This window comes from Pantherophis guttatus, chromosome 4 (assembly GCF_059756535.1).
Source record: "Pantherophis guttatus breed Tessera chromosome 4, ASM5975653v1, whole genome shotgun sequence".
NCBI classification, from domain to species: domain Eukaryota; kingdom Metazoa; phylum Chordata; class Lepidosauria; order Squamata; family Colubridae; genus Pantherophis; species Pantherophis guttatus.
The window spans coordinates 122,178,602-122,199,841 of record NC_142066.1 but is presented as its reverse complement, the minus strand read 5'-3'; the positions used below and the strand labels follow the sequence as shown (position 1 = coordinate 122,199,841).

The 21,240-nt window shown below is 35.2% G+C and overlaps 1 protein-coding gene across 3 annotated transcripts in view; it reads left to right on the top strand.

The window, feature by feature from the left end:
* HDAC9 (histone deacetylase 9) overlaps positions 1–21,240 on the top strand; it is a 180,316-nt gene that overhangs the window by 120,177 nt on the left and 38,899 nt on the right. For 2 of the 3 annotated variants that reach the window (XM_087892714.1, XM_060685682.2), the window contains 4 exons: positions 4,481–4,722; positions 6,561–6,708; positions 8,582–8,708; positions 10,143–10,261. In XM_087892714.1, coding sequence (XP_087748840.1) covers positions 4,481–4,722; positions 6,561–6,708; positions 8,582–8,708; positions 10,143–10,261 — 636 coding nt within the window. Of the gene's footprint in view, positions 1–4,480; positions 4,723–6,560; positions 6,709–8,581; positions 8,709–10,142; positions 10,262–18,179; positions 18,240–21,240 lie in introns of all 3 variants that reach the window. The other variant, XM_087892713.1, reaches the window with a different exon arrangement.

Sequence of the window (21,240 nt, the reverse complement as noted above, 5' to 3'; positions counted from 1 at the left end):
TATTCCAATTATTTCCATGCAATCCAATTTCTTACAAATCAATTAATTATATTTACCAATAATAATAAACCAAATAATTTTCCCCATATATTCCTCCAAACCACAACTTAACCATTTCTGCTTTCAACACAATATACAATTAATAGTATCTCAATTATTACAATTCCCTAGTTAAATAGAGCTTTCCCCTTATTTTACTCATTTTCACATCTTAAACACTCCCAATAACCCAAATAGTTTTGCCCATGTAATCCTCCAAATCACAACTTAATCATTTCTACTTTCATCACAAAATATAATTAAAAATATTTCAATCGTTACAATTTCCCTAATTAAATTTAAAAATATTCTAGCTGTTATCCAAGCTACAACTTAATCCTTTTTACTTTCACCACCATATACCATTAAAGGTATTTCAATTGTTACAGTTTATACTTATTCATATTTCTAAAAAAAGTAAAAAAATAAAAACTTATCATTGTCTAGATTTCAAAAATACAAAGACAAATATTCCAATTATTATTCATTTCATTTTTACAATCATGATTTCCCATTTATTTCTTACCACTATTCATATTTCAATTCTAAATATGTATAACATCTTTCTCTTTCATTTCTTTTTCGTTTTCTCTCTTCCCATTTTTATTTTTGCCTTTTTCTTTCTCCTTTTTTTCTTTTGTGTTTTAAAATCTTGAACTCTCCTGTTTTGCCCTAAATTTCCCATTGTTTGCACCTATTTTTTAGTGAGGAAAAAGAAGAAAAAGAAATCTCCCTCTGCCTCTGCCTAATTTTTCCTTGCAGCAAACAGCCTGCTTTACTTTCAGTTTCGTTTTCAGCATAGCTTGATTAGCACAAGGGGGAAAAAATCTGCTCCAGCACTCTTTGCAGCAAGCAGCAGAGCCCTGCACAAAACAGCTGAGAGCAAATCAGCTGAGCATTGGGAGGCCAATCTAATCAACTTGTGCTAATTAGCCTATGCTGAAGCTGAAAGGAGCTGTTTTTTTCTTGCTGTTTGCTTGCAAGGAGGTAACTGCTGCGAGGCACAGGCCAAAGGGTGGGGGCCAGTGGGTGGGCAGGGCTACATTCGGTGTATAAGACACACCTAAATTTTCACCCCCTTTTAGGGGTGGGAAAGTTGCGTCTTATACTCCGAAAAATACGGTAAGTTATATTTTGCTATAAAATACAGCATGGTAACCAATATACGGTCATCCTACTAAGCAATAATTGGTAATTCCAAAGGTATACAATTACAAAAGGATACTGCTGATAGCTATATCTAGACACCATGGACATCTCTAATAAGAAGAAGCATTACTTCATCAAATCTTCTAAATATTTTATAATTTCTTGTCTTTCTATAAATGGGACAAATTTTAAAAAAACTTTTAGAGCTATGGCCTTTCTGTTGGAATGCCCAAAGGTAGCAAATTAGTTTGGCAGGAATGTCAGTATAGTTGAGTAAAGGAAATGAAGATTTATATTTCATTTGTTCTGTTTTTACCCTCTGGCCCTGGTATTTCTAACCAACGAGAAAGAATTGCTGTAAATCCATACAATATAAGGAATTAGATGTCCTAGTGGTCTAAGATAGATTCATATATTCATGAATCTCCGCAAGGGATGGAGAGTAAATGATAAATACAATAATACAAGATATTGTAAATGACATGCTGAATTCGTAACATGACAAACAGGAAAATTATACAAATTTTCTTACATAACTTACAAATTCATATCAGAAATGTGTTACAGACACTAATACATTTACATTCCTATGAATGTCGTTGGGGATTCATTAAACATGCTTTGTGAATAAGGTGACCAGATTTTAATATTGGTAAAGCGGGAGACCCACCATTTTGTGGGCGTGGCTAGCTGGTCATGTGACTGGGTGGGCGTGGCTAGCTGGTCATGTGACCGGGTGGCCATGACTATGTGTATAGAAAAAAGTCATTTCTGACAGGTCCTCGCACTTTTGACTGGTCCTCACATTTATGCCCATGCAGCATTCTTAACAACCATGTCACTCATTTCACAACTGCTTCTCTTTACCATGGTGATAAGATAGGGCAAAAAACGTAAAATGTGAGGACAGTCGTAAGTTTGAGGACTGGTCAAAAGTGCGAGGACCAGTCAAAAATAACTTTTTTCAGCCCTCTGAGTAGTCCATATGCATAAAAGGATACAGCAATAGAGAGGGATGAAGGAAGGGAAGGGAAATTAGAGTAGGAGTGAGGGTAAGAGAGGGAGGAAGAGAGGAGGAGGAGAAGAAAGGAAGAGGAAGTAGGGAGGAGAAGAAGAGGTGGGGAAGAGAAAGTAAGAAGGAAAGAAAAGAGAGAGGTGGTAGGTTTGAGGAGAAAGATTGCTGTACAAAAAAAAAAGATGAAAGGGAAGAAAGCCAATCCCAAACAAATATAAAGGTATTAAGATAAAGAATGAATTGTTAAACTTTAAAGAATAAAAGAGAACAAATATGAATAAATAGCAAAAATTAGAAACACCCATACAAACATACAATGTATTTTCTTTCAACAGAGTATTTGGCCGGTTCACAAATATAAACAGTGTTTAGTCATTACAATTAAATTTACAATTTCTATATTTCCTTTTTGCCATATTTATTTCTCATCTATTTTTTTAAAAAAACCAATATTACCCTTTATCCTCATCTCTAATCTTAATCAAATTCAATTTTCCCCTTCTATTCTATATTATATCCCTTCCCATTGTCATCTATTTTTATATCCATCCTCACATTGGTTAATTATGTAATACAGTTGTTTAATACAAATTCAACATTTTAATATAAATCAATTAGTTATATAACTATCTTTTTTGTATATTAATCAATATGAACATGAATATTCCAATTATTTCCATGCAATCCAATTTCTTACAAATCAATTAATTATATTTACCAATAATAATAAACCAAATAATTTCCCCCATATATTCCTCCAAACCACAACTTAACCATTTCTGCTTTCAACACAATATACAATTAATAGTATCTCAATTATTACAATTCCCTAGTTAAATAGAGCTTTTTTTCTTTTGTGTTTTAAAATCTTGAACTCTCCTCTTTTGCCCTAAATTTTCCATTGTTTGCAGTTTTGCACCTACCTTTTTTGGTGAGGAAAAAGAAAAAGAAATCTCTCTCTGCCTCATTTTGCCACGTTGCAGCAAAGACCCTGCTTTACTTTCAGTTTCGCTTTTAAAGCATAGTTAGGGGGAAAAAATCTCCAGCACTGCAGCTAGCAACTACAGAGCCCTGAACAAAACAGCTGAGAGCAAATCAGCTGAGAGTCAGGAAGCCGATCTAATCAACTTGTGCTAATTAACCTATGCTGAAGCTTTAAGGGGCTGTTTTTTCTATTTTTGCAGGCATCGGTCTACTCATTTGTTTTCTTTTAACACTGATCAGCTGTAGGGTGGCCCTTTGAAGCCCCACGGCAAGAGTTTAAACAGTTTTTTTCCTTCTAGCCATCAGCTGGGACTCAGGAGGCAGCCGGGAGCAACCCACCACTGGGCCCTACATTCTTTCCAAAAATCGGGACTTTTTTAAAACGTCGCGGGACAAATTGTTCAAAAGCGGGACTGTCCCGCCAAAAGCGGGATGTCTGGTCACCTTATTTGTGAATGTCCTCAAATTAAGAGGCTTTACAAGTACTATATTTTTAAAGTATATTTCTGTACCATATATAAACTGCCTCTTATAGTTTCATAGTTTGCTATAATATTTAAATAACAAAGTTTTTACCTATTTTTGCAAAATATTACATAAAAACATATGAATTGCTTCATAAATTGCCCAATACTCTTTTTTCTGATGTTTACCAATTAATCAATTACCAATGGATATTTAACAACCTTTCATAAAGAATATTGCAAACAAAAATGTAATGCATACGCAGAAGAATATAATATTAAATGAATGAAAGAACTTCCAGGGAGTGACAGTGGATATTTTCATATTTAATATTCTATTTTCTTTAACAAGCTACTCTAAATTTAAAAGGAAAACAAAACCTATAATTTTTTTAATCGGAAGATTCAGTTTGTACAATGATATGTGGCTTACATATAAACTATCCTCTCTCCCTTGATATTTGATATTGAAATCTAGATTGCCTCATATTATGAAAAGTATGGTATTTAATTTATGATAGCAAGAATCAAATGACATGACTTAAAATTAGCAGCAGTTAATTTTTTTTCTATCCATAGCACATTAATTTTAAATTAGTTTAACAAAGATAGAAGAGCTTTGAGGTTTTACTAAAATAATTTACAACAAATATTATCAAAATTTACTTTGGAAAGTTAAAAGACTGTTGATGATAATCTCCAGTTTTATAGTATTATCAAGATACCAGAAAAGACAACAACTATTTAAGTAGAGAGGAAACAAAACCTTCATTTCATATATGCATAAAATTTAAATCTATTTCCCTACTTTTTTATATATATATATTAGTGGATGTGAAATCAGAAATTCCTGTTGGATTAGAACAAGTCAGACCATTAGATTTGCGAACTGATATCAGGATGATGGCACCCATGATGGATCCCTTGATGCAGGAAAAGCAGTTACAACAGGAATTAATCCTGATTCAACATCAGCAGCAGATTCAGAAACAGCTTTTGATAGCAGAATTTCAGAAACAGCATGAGAATCTGACACGACAGCACCAAGCACAGATCCAAGAGCACATAAAGGTAGTAAAAAAATTTTCTCTTCATAGTGCATCAGAAGAGGGGAGGGGTTGGTTACTGTAGAAATTGAGTAGCAGTAGAGTTATTTCTTTTGTACATCAACATGGTATGTGATGAAAGTTTATATTAGTCCCTCACTCTGCCATATCTATCTGTCTCTCACTTGAATGTAGATATACATATAAGAATAGTTATTTGCAATTACAGCAAAACAAACTATTGGAAGATTAAGTAGTCAGCAAATTTGAGAGCACTTTTGGAAGATACTGATCTGCTTAAAAAGTACTATATACTGTTATGTGTCTCTTAAAAAAACTTATAAATGGAATCAGACGACCAGTTAAAATATAAGGACTGGTTCTTTGAACAGCACTTTACAAACTTCAGCACAACTTTTAAAAAGCTTAGATTTTGAATTAAATTTTGAGATCCTATTTTTCTAAATATCAGAATTATTTAATATTATTCAGCTATCAGATTGCTTTTATCTCTATGCTTTTATGTTTGAAAATGTTTGTTATGTTTGGAATAAATGATTATTAAACAATCAGTGATCATTAAAATGAACACAATAAATGTAACTCTTTTGGTGCTAAATAATTTAATATGATGTGGCTTTAGTTTATGCATTCTAAGAAACTTGATATGTCTTATTTATTTATTTTTAATTTTATGCTTCTGTTTGGTTCTCATAATGTATCAGGATTAAGTTTGGATATGAAAACCATCCTTCGCTTATAATGTAATGAACAAATGGAATGCTGACAATATAGCAAATGAGAAAAAAAGCAGCACAAGAAGGTTTCTCAGATTAAAGGTCTTGTTTGAAAACTAACCCACCAGGAAAGCCATATCATAGATATGTATGTCTATGTTTTTAAGAGAGATTCAATTTTTAAGAGAGATTCAATCAGAAACTGGAAATCCCTTAATAAAAAAGAAAATTATGGCTGTCACCTGTCTGAATTTATTTTTTGTTAAGGCTGATACCCTTTATATAAAAATAGCATTCTAAAATCTGTTAAACAACTGACTATAAACAAGAATACTATCTAGCCATAATTTTTCTTGAAATAAGTGGAATGAGTTAGCTATTGTTAGGGAATTACAATATCTAGGTTATCACTAGATGGTAGATGGTATGAACAAATTCTAGATTACCACTAGATGGTATCAAACAAATTCAGGAAGAGTAATTCTTTGCTGCCATCTAGTAGTAATCCATTTTTTTTTTATTTGATTTATATGCAATTTATACAATTTATATTGTTTTAGTTCAGATGGAACCAGACCTTAGCTGTTGATAACTTAATTTCTTTACTTTCAGGGGAATTATTTTTATCTGGAAAAGAACTTTTATTTAATTTGTTATAAATAGTTTGATTTACATTTGTAAAGATCAAACTTTCCAAGCTTTGATCTTTACAAATGTAAAGATCAAAGATTTGAGCTTTATAGTTCAGCTTTTGGATCTAAATACAAACACGTAGACATAAATTTCATATAGAAGTAGATTAGATATATTTATTGCAAAAAGGAAAGCAGAAATTAGAATAGCATATTCAAAAACCTTGCACTTATTTCATGTGATCTTTTAATGAAAATATTTACAAATCAATGCCAAAATGGAGTAGAATAGAATTGTATTTTCTAACATTTTAAATATTATAGCACAGATTTCTCCAAATGTATGGATCAGCTTCCAGAATTGTAGCTGTAGCTATTCTAGTTTGCGAATTCTAAGAGCTACTTTTTTATATTCACACTGTTTGTGAAGCACTTATTTTGACCAAGACTACCATAAAAACTGAACATTCTCATGACTTTGTCTTTTTTACAAGTTACAAAAGGAACTCTTAGCCATTAAGCACCAACAAGAACTTCTTGAAAAAGAACAGAAACTTGAACAACAGAGGCAAGAACAGGAATTGGAGAGACATCACAGGGAGCAATGTCCACCAATCAAAAGCCGAGAAAGAAGCCGAGAAAGTAAGATCTGTTCAATCAAACTAGAAGAGGATATCTAAGTTTTGTATACCTCTCCCACCAACCTTCATTATCCCTCTTTATAAAAATATGGCCTGACAATAAAATTCTATACAGATTAAATATATAATTCTCTAAAAATATAGAATAATCTTATTTTATATTTTAAGTTTATTTTATTGTATTTCCATTATAATGTGCACATAAATAGGGAGGTATATTCTGCACAGATTAGAGAGGACATGAAATATCCCTTCTATTGTTTCAGTTCCATAATTTAGTTATTTTGGCTTTTAATAACACAGCTCTGTGTTTCTGTGGTTTTAAGGCAAATAAAGTCTAAAAGAAAGACATTACTGGAATATGATACTCACTAGGGGGAGATAGATGCATATAAGTCTGCTCAAAAGGGAATGGAAGTAAAGGCCAAATATTTCAGTATTTCAAAATGCTAATTATAGAAGGAAACAAATTATAACATCAGATGCCTTCATTTTCCTCTGGAATTTCTCACTGATATTGTATTGTGTGCCAATATTGAGGAAACATTGATAATTTTATTGTATTCTTTCTATATGCTTTCATTTTAGAGGAGAATTGTATAAATTTTAGCAGTAGCATAATATTAAGTGTTGGATTTTGAATGAAGATTCTTCTGTGCTACTTCACTTATAACTATAAAACACATATTTTAGAGTATGCCCTCTTTGTTTATACTAAGCTTATAATAACATATACTTCATACTTTCATTTGTTGTGACTATAGCAGTATTAGTTAGCCTAATGCATGCTTATTGCTCTTTAATATAAAGAATTAGACCTTGAAAATAATGATACATGAAACCATTCTTTAGTCTCTATTAGGAATTTGGTTCATAATCAGTATATTATATACAGTATTTCCATATAAAATATTACTTATGAACATTGCACAGTTCATCAGTTGCAAACTAAAATTGAAAATCATACCTTTATAGACATTACAGGAAAACTATATTAGAACATAATGTGGAGTTTTATTCTAGAGCGGTCAATCATCTTGCTATAGAGTTTAAAACAAGGGTGGGAAATATTTTTAATTTTTTTAAAAAAAATATGTTTTTAAAAATATTTTTTTAGCCCTTCAGAATGCTTCCAGTGATATCATTTAGGTGAGGAGACTAAAATTCTGCATATTTTTTACATGGTGGGAATTGAGTGTGGAAATAGAAGCAGTTTGTCTCACATATGGAAATAGGTAGTGGTAAGGCCAAATATTGTCTTCTGGCAATAGGTTGGTCCTCTGATTTAAATAATGTTCAAGAGATCTGTTATGGTTAAAAGGAAAAAGGCAATAGCAGTATAAAACAATTCCAGTTGAAAATGCTTGAAACCTTTAATGTTAGAAAATATCTGCATTCACCTCTGTTTAGATCACAAAACTAAGAGTGAACCCATATCTAGTGTTTTTTATTTGTTAGATTAATATATCTTCTTCAGGGGTGTTCAGGATGGAATATACTGTACTTCTCCCCTCAGTTTCTCCGTACAACCCTAAAACTGATTTAAAATTAGCCATTGAGGTACCACGGTTGAAATCAGATTTAATTTGGAATTCCTTATTCTTAGTCTATTTCCATTAACTATTACACCACATTGGTTTTATTTCCCTTTATTGTATTACTTGGTTTCAGTGAAGCTAAAAGATATGTTGTACAATTTTAATCTACGCTGTTTTTCTTTTCATTATTTTATTTTGTTCTGCCATAGTAATTGCTCATTGCTCGTATTAAATTTTTAGTAGATACTTATTTGGACCACAATCAAAAGTAGAAAGCTGCATTGGAATGCATGGGCATATATGAATGGAATGATAAAAATATGCTGTATGTTTTAGGAGCAGTGGCCAGTACTGAAGTGAAGCAGAAACTTCAAGAGTTCCTGCTGAGTAAATCAGCGGCAAAAGACTCACTGTCTAATGGAAAGAATCATTCCAGTAGCCGGCGCCCCAAGCTCTGGCACATGTATGTTTATTCTTTTGCATCTTAAGCTATCTTTTTAGTATCAAATAAAAAGACTATTCTTTATCAGGATAAAGTGAATTTAACCATATGCTATTCAGCATAGAAGAGAGAGGATGTACTGCATTTCCCTTACTTTTCCTTCTATGTCACTTAAACCAGCCTCTTTTTTTGAATTAAGTTCAGATAGGTCCAATGAATACATTACTTTTGATATAAAAGTCAACTACCAGTAACATTGGTTTCCTTTAACTCTCTTTTGAATTAAGATGGAATAATTATGTTCTATGTATACAGTGGCATTTTTTGTCTAAATGAAAATTTTGTATGTTTTTAAGGAAAACTTTCATGATGATGAATGATGATGTTGATCATTATGATAGTGGTAGTCAATGCACTGGAGCTCTATTATAGCATGTAATAAATTATCTGTTTACATAAAAAGTAATATGTGGGGCAAGGGCCAATCTCAAAATACCATTTATCATATTTCCCCCAAAATAAAACCAAGTTTCTTTATTAACATTTATTTTTGGTCCAAAAGACTCATTAGGGCTTATTTTCAAGGGATGTCTTATTTTTTTATCACGAGGCCCAGCCCTCCCATGCGTGCACAGGAGGAAATGAGCAGGGGGCAACAGTGGCACTCTGTGAGGCATTTCAGGTTTCGTTCGGTGGGGGAGGAAGGCTTTGGAAACTGCCTTTTTATTTACATTTATCATTAATATTGTAATCCATCCCTTTATTTTTCAAAAAAATGATTTGTATTTACCATGATTAGCCTCCTTGAATTCCAATGGGAAGGCGCAGTATGAATTCTGCACATGAGCTGCAGAAATATAGACAGTAGCACCCTCAAAGGTCACAACATTTCCTCACTCAGGCGCACTATGTTTTATGGTGCATTCAACTTCACGGCTCAGTTAAACTCTTCAGCTGCAGCAGACTGCAGTTCCCATCATCTTCAGAAAGCCTGGGTGATGGAATCCTTAGGCCAGGCTCCTCATAGCTGAAGCAATCCGACTACCCATTGAGTGGGCAGGCTCTTAACTAGGGCTTATTTTTGGAGTAGTGCTTATATTAGGTGCATGCTAAAATCATTGTAGGGCTTATTTTCTGGGTGGGTGTTATTTTCAGGGAAACACAGTAGTGAAAAGCTGCCACTCCTTTTAGAGACTCTTATTCCTGTTTGATAAAATTTAAAAGGTTTATAGATGTCTTCCCTTTTCATGCAACCTTTGATTTAAAAAAGTCAAAACAATAAAATTAAAATCAGTTAATAGGAACTTCCTTTTTTCCAGAGGACATATCTCCAGACCTAAATTATTGGTAGAGTACAAGTGTTAGGTCTCTGGACATTTTGATGATATGATGCAGCAAAATCATTTCTAATTTGTAGATTCATAATACTAATCAATTATAACTACTTTTCTCTAGGGCTTCCCATCATACCTCACTAGATCAGGCTTCTCCTCCCCTTTGTGGGACATCTTCATATAAATACACATTGCCAGGGGCACACGATGCCAAGGATGACTTTCCACTCCGCAAAACTGGTGAGCATATTAAAATGATTTTAAATGCCAATTTAATTCTGAACCAAATGAAACTTGATCTAATCATATTATGTAATACTTGATTTGAGTTTATCTAAAACATAATTATATATGCCAAATGGGAATGTTATTTTCCATTTTCACAACAGCTGCTGATTATGATTACACAGGTGGAGGATATGATGGTGGTGATGGTGATGGTGGTGGTGGTGGTGCTGGCAGTGGTAGTGGAGGACGAGGATGGTGATGATATTTTATCCTAACTTTTTAAATAGATAGTTTGGTCAGGTCAAGGCAGCAAAGAAGCCTAATACTCCATCTTCCTCCTATTTTTCCCACAAAAAATAACTGTGAGATAAGCTGATAAAGCATGAATGGGACAAAGTTATCCAGTTGGCTTTCATGCCTAAGATGTCTAGAATTCTTGTCCATTACTACCCATCTCTCTGCATGATTCTTTTGAAAATACTATAACCACTGATCGATTGAAAAATGTATTACAGTTGAAAAATCTTGGTGCTTAAGATTTAGAGGGGTTTTGCAATAGAGTATATGAATGAATCTGAATAATTAAATGCTTTATATTAAAAACCTACTAAATTTTAAATTAATCATGTAGAAAGCATGAAGCCCCTATATGGTGTAAAATGATGCAAGAAATGTTTTGAACAACACCTCTCTGCTATTAATTAAAGCTATGCTGGCTGGTGAATTCTGGGAGTTGAAGTCCACAAGTCTTAAAGCTGCCAAGTTTGAAGACCTCTGAATTAAGCAATGTTTCAGCAAAATACTTGAAAAAAGTATGTTTTGGTTTTCAGAAGTCAACTCATTAAAGCAATTTCTAAAGTATGAGGATCTTTTTTTCAAACTGATGTGTAAGCCTGAAAAAAGAAGTGGCTACTTTAATGAAAAGCAGAGAAGTGCCATTCGTATGTGCCAGGTCCAAAGAATTTAAAAATTATTTCTGAAAGAGGTATCATGTTCGTGGATATTTCAATTTTCTAAAAAATCTTTTTCTGGTAGATTTATAAATTGTACAGTTAATAAGTTTAATGTCCAAACTAAATAGCTGTTTTGAAATACTTTTTAAATTCTCCTTTTAACAATACTTTATATATACAAAAATATAAAGAATTAAAAGGACTTTCTGAAAGCTACTTTTTATTATCTTTTCCCTTGTTCTAATATGGTGATCCTTTAAAATGTTAGGGGGGTGTATGTGTGCGTAATTTGCTTTCCCATTTTAAAAAGTTCCTTTGAAAGGCATTATCAATATTTAAGAGGTATAACACTGTTGATTGGTAAAGTTAAACATTTTCAAACATTTTAACAGTATTGTTCTGTACTGCAGCTGTTAATACTCTTACATTTCCATGGGGGTTTCAAAATATTCTTTAATTCAATTCTCATTGTCTATATATGAGCTACAGCATAATTAAAAACAGATGTTTTCTATACATTATTCCAAATATTTGGGCACACTGCACGTCAGCTGCAGAGAGAATACACAACTATGAGATTCTTTTTAAAAACTCAGGGGTGAGAGAAAAGAAGAATGAACTCATTTCATTTTGGCTACTTCTGTAATCAATGCAGTTGTGTGCAGAATGTTAACATAGTAACTGTTTTTTAAAGAAAATAATGTTTTTTTCCATCACAAGTTTATCATTTGGTTGCCATTCTACATAGATTTTGTTTAAGTAATAGACACTAATACTAAATTGGAAGGCGACTAATTTCAACCCTCAGCAACATATTCATGTTCAGCTTCTAATAAGTACTTGACAATTTTAGAGGAAAAACAACCGGAACTGGGATGACACAAGTGAAATGACCCTAAACTGATCAGGATGGCCACAGGGCATCCCTTAGGCAAAGGGGACATTCTGGAGCCTACTGCATCCTCATGGGACCATTCCTGACGAAGTTGTCCCATGAAACATTCAGAGAGTAAGGAGGAAAGAGAGAAGCAGGTTCTTTTTTGCCAAATGTTTGACCTTTGTCACAAGAATGATTTTTTCCTCCTTATCCTTTTCTTTGACCTATGAATGGTGAGTGTCACTGGTTTCTGATTCAACCAATCAGTGTAGGCTTTTCATCTAATTTTGAAGAAGTTGCTTCATCAGCACTGGGCTTTGTTTTGTCTGAGAAAACAAGGAATCTCTGTTTTTACCTCTAACTATGCATTTCAAATTACATGATTACAAATTCAAAGCAGAATGTATGAGTTGAAATGTCTATTATTTAAAAAGTTTGGCTATTGATTCTCTTCTTTGCTTTGTACGGTTGGCAATTGTAACCAAGAAGGCAAAATTGATGGTTTGCAAATGTTGCCTACATTTGAACTGTTGGTACAGATAGAAAAAGAAATTCTATTATATAACTGAATTGAAAGATAGGAAATCAACTTGGGGAAATAAGTTATCTCCTGACTATTTCTAAATAAACCGAAGCTTAGTTGGAGTAAATAGATTCTGTGAATACAAGAAAATTCAGTAGGTATCAGGTGACTCCATCTTTGAAGTTAATGAGGGCAGACAGTAGTGAGATTGCAGAATAGATTAAGGTGTAGAGGAAGAGATGAATCACTAGACAAAACAGATTGATGAAATTCAAATTGTCCCCAAATATGACATCAGATTTTTTTAAAAATTCCTTGTTCAAAATTTCAATATTGCATCAAAGCCAGTCTTCAGCTGTAGAATACTATGTGAGTCTGCTACTTTATCATTTATAAAAGTTCACTTACTGAAGTTTTATAAATTGATTACTGATTATTAACTTAATTGATTATAACTTTTTATAAGAATCCTTTTTTATTTTATATTCAGTAATACAAATAAATTAGGGCAACTGTCTCCAATTTGGAACTCTCCAGCAATGCTGCCAGACAGTTTTATGAATTGTCTATGCACAACTGGAGTGATTCAGATAGATAACATAATGAAAGCCAAACTGCAATTTAAAATTGATATTAAAATGACAAGATATATTGAAAGTGATATTAAAAGACTTTTCTTTGTTCAAACACCTTGTGAAATATGCTGCTCAAAAAAATAAAGGGAACACAAGCAGAAGACATCCGAGATCTGAATGAATGAAATAGCCTTATTAAATACTTTGTTCTTTACATGCAGTAGTTTATATACACTGCTCAAACAACTAAAGGGAACACAAAACTACTGTATGTAACGAATAAAGTATTTAATAGGGCTATTTCATTCATTCAGATCTCGGATGTCTTCTGCTTGTGTTCTCTTTATTTTTTTGAGCATTGTATTTCAGAATTGGGAATCAAATGCATAAATTTCCATAGAGTCCTTCTGCATGAATGAAGCCAAAGTCTTTCTACAATTGCAACTACCTTAATTCAATGCTTGTACAATATTTAGGGGTTTTTTTCATATCAAGCAGGCCCCTCACTCACCTTATGAAAAAAATCCTCAAAATATTAGTCTCCACACAATTGTGAAGTTGCTGGATATTTAAACATTTTTTTTTCCTTTTCAGGAAGCTATAGTCCGATAGTTTGATAAATTAATGGGATAGATCCATAGTAACAGAAATGGGTAAGGAGGGAATCTTGTAGAGCCCCGCAAGAATAAAGCAGATCCTCTTTGCTACTGTAAGAAATTGTACATGGAATGGCATTTTTGGTCTACACAGTACAAACTCTCATCTTAGATGAAAGCTCTCCCTCTTAGTTATGGCTATATATCAAGACTTCTAAAGCAGACTGTGTCGGTTATTGATAAAGGATCTTTTCCAAGCTATGGAAAAGTTTATATTAAATATGTGCTCAGACTCAGTATCTTGAAGCTGTTTTTGAATAATGGCACTAGTTTTATAGTCTTTCTTGATTTTCTCATGGGAAAGTAATATAAATGAGAGTGATTTCTCCCAGTTGGCTTTCAGTGTTAGCAATGCAAATCATGCTGAAATTGTACATAATTCTCTTCCAAAGGAAAGGAAATAGCTTTTCAATAGTTTTCCTCAGTGTCCTATTGACTTATGGTGGTATACAATTAAATCTGTAAAATTAGTCTACCAGATGGAAGTTTATGCTGTGCATGAAGCTAATTAAGTCAGATTAAAAAATCCAAATCATAAAGTAATTTTATCTTAATTAAATTCTGTAGGGAGGCAAAAACAGATTAACATTGTCACTTTTGTCTTAATATTTATAGATGTCAATTTGTTGCAAGCAGTTCAAATTATCATACATGGTTCTTCCTGTATTATCCCCATAACAATCCTATAAGATAGGCTTGGTTGAATAATAATTATTTACTTAATGTCACCAGGATCCTTCATGGTTTATTTATTTATTTATTTATCAAATTTCTATACCGCCCTACTCCCGAAGGACTCAGGGCGGTGAACAGCCAAGATAAAATACAGATAATTCAAACATTAAAAGTCCCTTAAAATTATTAAATATTTTGGCTGAAACACAGATTAAAACACCCAATTTATAAAACAAATCAAACGATTTAAAAAATTTAAAAGGGAGAGTTAGGCCAGGCCAGCCTGCTGAAATAAAAAGTTTTGAGAGCACGACGAAACGTGCGCAGATCCGGGATCCTCCGTATCTCTGGGGGAACCTCGTTCCAGATGGTAGGTGTCCCCACAGAGAAGGCTCTCCCACTGGGGGCCACCAGTCAACACTGTTTGGCCGACGACACCCTGAGAAGCCCCTCTCTATGGGAGCGTACTGGTCGGTGAGAGGCTATTGGTAGCAGAAGGTGGTCTCGTCTGGTTGAAGAGAGATTTAAATCTTGATTTCCTAAAATAATTCTGCAAATAACACGTTATTTTGATAAGAAAGACAATTTATTTATTAATTAATTTGTAGATATTTCTCCCTAATCTTTTCTGTATACATAAACTGGGAGTAGAGATGCTCAAGAAGAGAAAATCACAATCAAAGCAAATTTTGATGGACAAGCATAATGCAATAGATTCCCAGGAAGGAAGGAAGGAAGGAAGGAAGGAAGAAGGGAGGGAGGGAGGGAAGGAAGGAAGGAAGGAAGGAGAGCCTTGGTACTACAGTGGTTTAAAGCACCCTGTTATTAACACAGCTGCCTGCAATTTCTGCTGGTTCGAATCTCTCCAAGGCTCAAGGTTGACTCAGCCTTCCATTCTTTCTAAGGTAGGTTAAATGAGGACCCAGTTTGTGAGGGCAATAAGCTGACTTTGTATAAAATATACAAAAGTATGAAGGCTATTGCTTAACGCACTGTAAGCCGCCCTGAGTCTCCGGAGAAGGGCGGCATATAAATCAAATTAAAAAAAAAAAAACAGAACAGAAAACACTGCCTGTTTTCTCTGGCAGAGTGCTCAGGCCACCACAAGTGTCCCTTGACATAAGTGATGTTGAGCTGGTCATGCCCATCCTGGCCACATCCATCCCAGCCCCCCAAGGTCAAACACAACCCTGATGCGGCCCTCAATGAAATGGAGTTTGACAGCCCTGCCTTAGAAGGATACTCCTCACAGTGAAAGGAACTTTCCATCAACAAAATAATACTCATGCATGCTCTCTTTTTTTTTCCCAAGCCAAAGGTCAGGCTTATCCTTTAAATAACAAGTTGGTGAATGAATTCCCCAAAATAAGCAGAGTTGGATCAAATCAGTGGGTTGGACTAAAACAATTTCATAATGCCACTCTTTTAGAATTGCTTTTCACTTGTAGAGGCAAGCAACTGAGTTTCAGTATGTCATAATGACAACGCAACCATCTGTAACACAGAGTTTAATGTTTCTACAACGCAGATAACAATTTGATGTTTTGATGAATTCATCACAGTTCATAGCAATTTTGTAAAAACAGGATTATTTCTTAAAGTTAAATTAATAAACTACTAAAATATCAATTATATAATAGGCAATATTAATGACTAAAATAATTAATAAAAGCAAAGGTTAAAAGATGTATTTTAAGGGCTGTTTTAAAAGCTGATAAATACACTGCGACTCTAAAATGGCTCAGGTCCGGGATACTTGGCGGACCATCTGCAGCCAGCAACAGCTTCCCATCACCTGGTGCGCTCTCACAGGGAGGGCCTACTTAGGATGCTGTCAGCCAGACAGTGTCGGCTGGCGATCCCCAGGGAGAGAGCTTTCTCTGTAGGCGCACCCACCCTTTGGAATCAACTCCCTCTGGAGCTCCGGGTGGCCCCCGACCTTCGCTCCTTCCGCCATGGGCTGAAAACGTGGCTATTTCATCTAACCGCCCTAGACTGATGGGGTTTTTAATAGAATTTAATGGGGTTTTATTGGATTTTTTGACAATTTTATCATGGACTTTGTTTTTAACGGTTTATTTGTTTTGTTTATTGTTGTGAGCCACCCTGAGTCCTGTGGAGATAGGGCGGCATATAAGTTCAATTAAATAAAATTAATTAATTAATTAATTAATTAATTAATTAATTAAATATCCAGGGATTGAGTTTCAAAGTCTAGAAAGCGCAGTGCTGCTAAATAATTATGAAACAACTTCATGGACATTTAAATGCTGTTAGGTATTGAAATTCATGCAGCAAGAGACATTCGCTAAAATAACCTGGATCTCTGCAGAGTAATAATAATGACCAGGACTTTGTTTTTTGCCTAGAAATGAAGTGGCTATCAATACACTGTTTTAAGCTGGAATGTAATATGTTCTTAAGACAAATCTGACTGCTAACTTTTAAACTAACTGGAGTTTCTTGTCTGCACGAAAAAGCAATACTATGTAAAGTACATTAAGTATATAATGAGTAGAAGCAAATGCATCACAATTTCAAGGTTATTATATTTATTTGTTTATCTATCTTGCCAAGATTCAAAACAATTTACTTATTATTTTTTTATTATTGCAACTGAAAGAAAAGTATTCATTACTATTACAAAAGATCTAGAACCAGAGATAATAAGCAAATTCAACCTCCCACCCTCATTGCCCCCCCCCCCAGGAACGGTAAAAGAATATAGTATATGTTGCCTTTCTAAAAGGTAGGAGCATAAGGTGTCTCCAAACATTAGATGGCAAACTTTCCACAGGACTAGAACAGGGTTGGAAAATGCTTGCTTCTTCTCTTCCATATTTCTAGCTTCCTGAAGATGGGAATGTGGAGCAACTCCTGAGTAGGCCATACTAGATGGGAAAATTCTGTTCAGACCAGATGGTACTGGAGGAAATGTGAAAATGTTTTATATGTGAAAAATAGCACTCGAATTTGACCTGGAAAAAGTACTCAACACAATGCGAACAAGAGTAAGGTAAACCAACTAAATGGCTCTAATCCATTACCAGTTGGTTACTGTAATCTGTACTGAAGATGACTTTGAATTTTCCAAGTCATTTTCCAAGACAGTCCCAATTTTCCTTAAGAAACCCACATATTTTAGATTTTTATGTTCTGGAGTCAAACTATCTTTTTTAGGAAAGGTAGTGGTTTTACAACTACAGAGAGTTCTAGAGAGATGGGAATTATTTACTCCCATATTAGTTGAGATTCACAACTAGCTATGGTTGCTCTGCTGGATTATCTCTGGCAAGGCTGAAATGGAGAAGTGTGACTGTCCTGGTTTTGCTGAATTTTTGGCCATGGTAACTGGACCTCTTTCAGGGTTGGACATGTAGAACATTGTTTAACAGTAGTTATCATTCTTTCTGAGTAGTCAACAGCAAACAGTATGTATCTGAGAAAACAACATGTGTCTGGGAAGAGGTCACATGCTCAATTTTCTATTATAAGGATGACCTGCCATTCAACATTTACATGAAACTGTTGGATTAGGCTGTTCATTGATACAGAGTGAGATAATATCAGTATACTGAAGATAGCCAGCTCCACATCTACACTGAACACTAATAGGCTGGAATAGTTGTGAATCCAAAGGCCTTATCAATCTGAATATGTTCCATCTGTAGGTTATGTGGAGAGTCAAGGAGATCATCTTGAGGAAAAGGTAGTGTTTGGAAGAGATTCAGGTAGGATCCTCCTGATTCACTGAGATATAAACTGGTGTAGAATATGCAAGTAGTAAATGATGGCTGGATATATAGCAAATGTAACACCACTACTAAATGAGCTGCAAAGGCTACTAGTGTGTTTCTGAGTACAATTCAAGGTGCTGTTTATCATCTTTAAAGCCCTACATGGCTTGGAACTATGTTACCTGAGGAACCATCTTTTTCCAAGAGTTTCTATCCATCGAATTTGATCCAGAAGATTGGGCATGCTGCAGATCCTGTCATCCAGAGAGCTGACTGGCAGGAACCAGAAGATGGACCTTCTCTGCCATAGATCCTACTTTGTGGAATATCCTCCCATTGGAGATTAGAATGGTCCCAACCCTGTTGGCCTTTCATAAGACTTTAAAAATTTGTCTATGTATCTGCCTAGAATGTGTTAGGACTCCGTTTCTCGGCTATACTATTAATTGCTTAACTAATTTAGCTGTTATATGTATTTATTTTTGTAATACTTTTATTATTTTTAAAAATAAATATGTTAAATAATATATTTATTTATTTATTTAACTGTTTTATGATTTTAGAATCATAAGTCACCCACAGCAAGACTCAGACTGAGATGGGTGGCTATAGAAATTGAATAATGTAATAAATAACGTAAGAGAGAGAGGAGGTAAAGTACAAATACGTCTTGCAAGATTGATGTCAGCCTTTTGGGCTAAAGCATATCAGGAAATAGAGTTCTTATAAGATTAGAACTATACTTTTTTGAGATAGGCTATAGTAACTGAATTTTGCAACTCCGATTGCGTTTTACCTTCCTTCTGCTTACATCCCATTGCATACTTGTTTCTCAGAACTTAAGGAATGTTTTAGCTTCTTTTCTTATATAATAATTCTTACTTCCTTCAAGATCATCCTGATTCTCTACATGTTAAAGTTGTGCTTCTATATGGAGCTGATTCACAATCTTAAGTTTCTCTTGGACTCAAACTTCTGCTTGAACAGTAGGTGAAGGCCATGACAAGGACAGCCTTCACACAATTATAGCTAGGGTAGCACTTTTGTCCTTTCCTGAATTAGAATGCATTGCACATAATCATTATATTTATTTTTATTTCTTTGAATTATATAGCTGTCTTTCTCATATATGTGACTCTGAGCAGATTATAATAAAATAGATAAAAATAAACAAAACACATAATACAAAATGAAAACACATGAAAGCTGAACTTCATAAAATAACTATCAACGAAGTCAGGAAATGGACTTAACACTTTTGCAGCTCCAGACCTAGGCACAAATCCAAGTTTTTAGTGCCTTGTGAAAGGCAGCAGGGTCAGTGCTAGACTAATCTGGGAATGATGTTCCACATATGAGTGTCACTCTTATTTTTGTTACTTTAACATTGGAGGTTTGCAACTTCCTTGAAGACCATTGAAGGAGGTTTACCCTTCTACAGCATATAGCCATCTGGGTAGCTATTCATGCCTCTAAATTTACCCAATCTACTCCAAGAGCTGCATTATTTGCCAATTAGCTTTGGGGTGAATTCAGAGTATAGTTATCATTTTTAAAGCTGCCCATGGTTTAGGACCTCAATGTCTTTAAGAGTACCTTCTCTGACTGCCTTCACTAAATCTGCCAATTCAGTAAACAGGGAGAGAAGGCTTGTTGTAGACCCCATCTCTAAATGAATTCTACCCACAAAGACCTTTAATCAAACCTTCTCAGTGGTGATCTCCTTCTCTGAATCAGCTTGCCTTTGCAAAACCAAATCAACTCTTTCCACAAGACTATTAGAACATGGCTGTTTGATAGAACAATAGGGGATGTAAGACAGAATCTGTCCTTGATGAGGATATTGTTGGAATGGGTGGGTTAAGTTTGTGATTATAATGTTATGGTGTTTAAATTCTTTTGCTGACAATTATACAGTATATTTATTTATTTATTTATTTATTTATTTTATTTAAATTTGTATACTGCCCTTCTCCTAGTGGACTCAGGGCGGTGCACAGCCAAGTAAAAAACATCCAATACAAAATTTAAAAATTTAAAAGAATTATACCCTTTGGCCAAACATTAAGAACTTACAACTAAAACCCATTAAACAATTAAAAAATCTAGTATCTCAAAAATGGGCGGGGGGGGGTTCACCCCAGCCCTGCTTGATGGAAGAAAAAAGTTTTTAGGGCACGGCGAAAAGCCCGGAGATCTGATATCCTCCGTATCTCCGGGGGCAAATCGTTCCAGAGGGCAGGTGCTGCCACAGAGAAGGCCCTCCCCCTGGGGGTCGCCAGCCGACACTGCCTAGCTGACTGCACCCTGAGGAGTCCCTGTCTGTGGGAGTGTACTGGCTGGTGGGAGGCTATTGGTGGCAGAAGGCGGTCCCGCAAATACCCAGGTCCGATGCCATGGAGCGCTTTAAAGGTGGTAACCAGTACCTTGAAGCGTACCCGGAAGTCCACCGGGAGCCAATGCAGCTCGCGCAGGAGAGGTGTCACATGGGAGCGCCCTCTCGCTCCCATAATCCCCCGCGCAGCCGCATTCTGCACCAGCTGGAGCCTCCGGGTGCACCTCAAGGGGAGCCCCATGTAGAGAGCATTGCAGTAGTCCAGGCGGGAAATGACGAGTGCCTGAGTGACTGTGCGTAAGGAGTCCCGATCCAGAAAGGGACGCAACTGGCGAATCAGGCGAACCTGATGAAAAGCCCCCTGGTCACGGCCGTCATATGCTCTTCTAAAGACAGCCGTGCATCCAGGAGGACACCCAAGTTGCGAGCCCTCTTCGTAGGGGCCAATAACTCGCCCCCAATAGCCAGCGATGGCGCCAGCTGGCTATATCGGGACGCCGGAAGCCACAGCCACTCGGTCTTGGAAGGGTTGAGTCGAAGCCTGTTACTCCCCATCCAGATCCGCACGGCCTCCAAGCACCAGGACATCACTTCAAGGGCATCGTTGGGATGGCCTGGGGTGGAGATGTACAGCTGAGTATCGTCAGCGTACTGATGGAA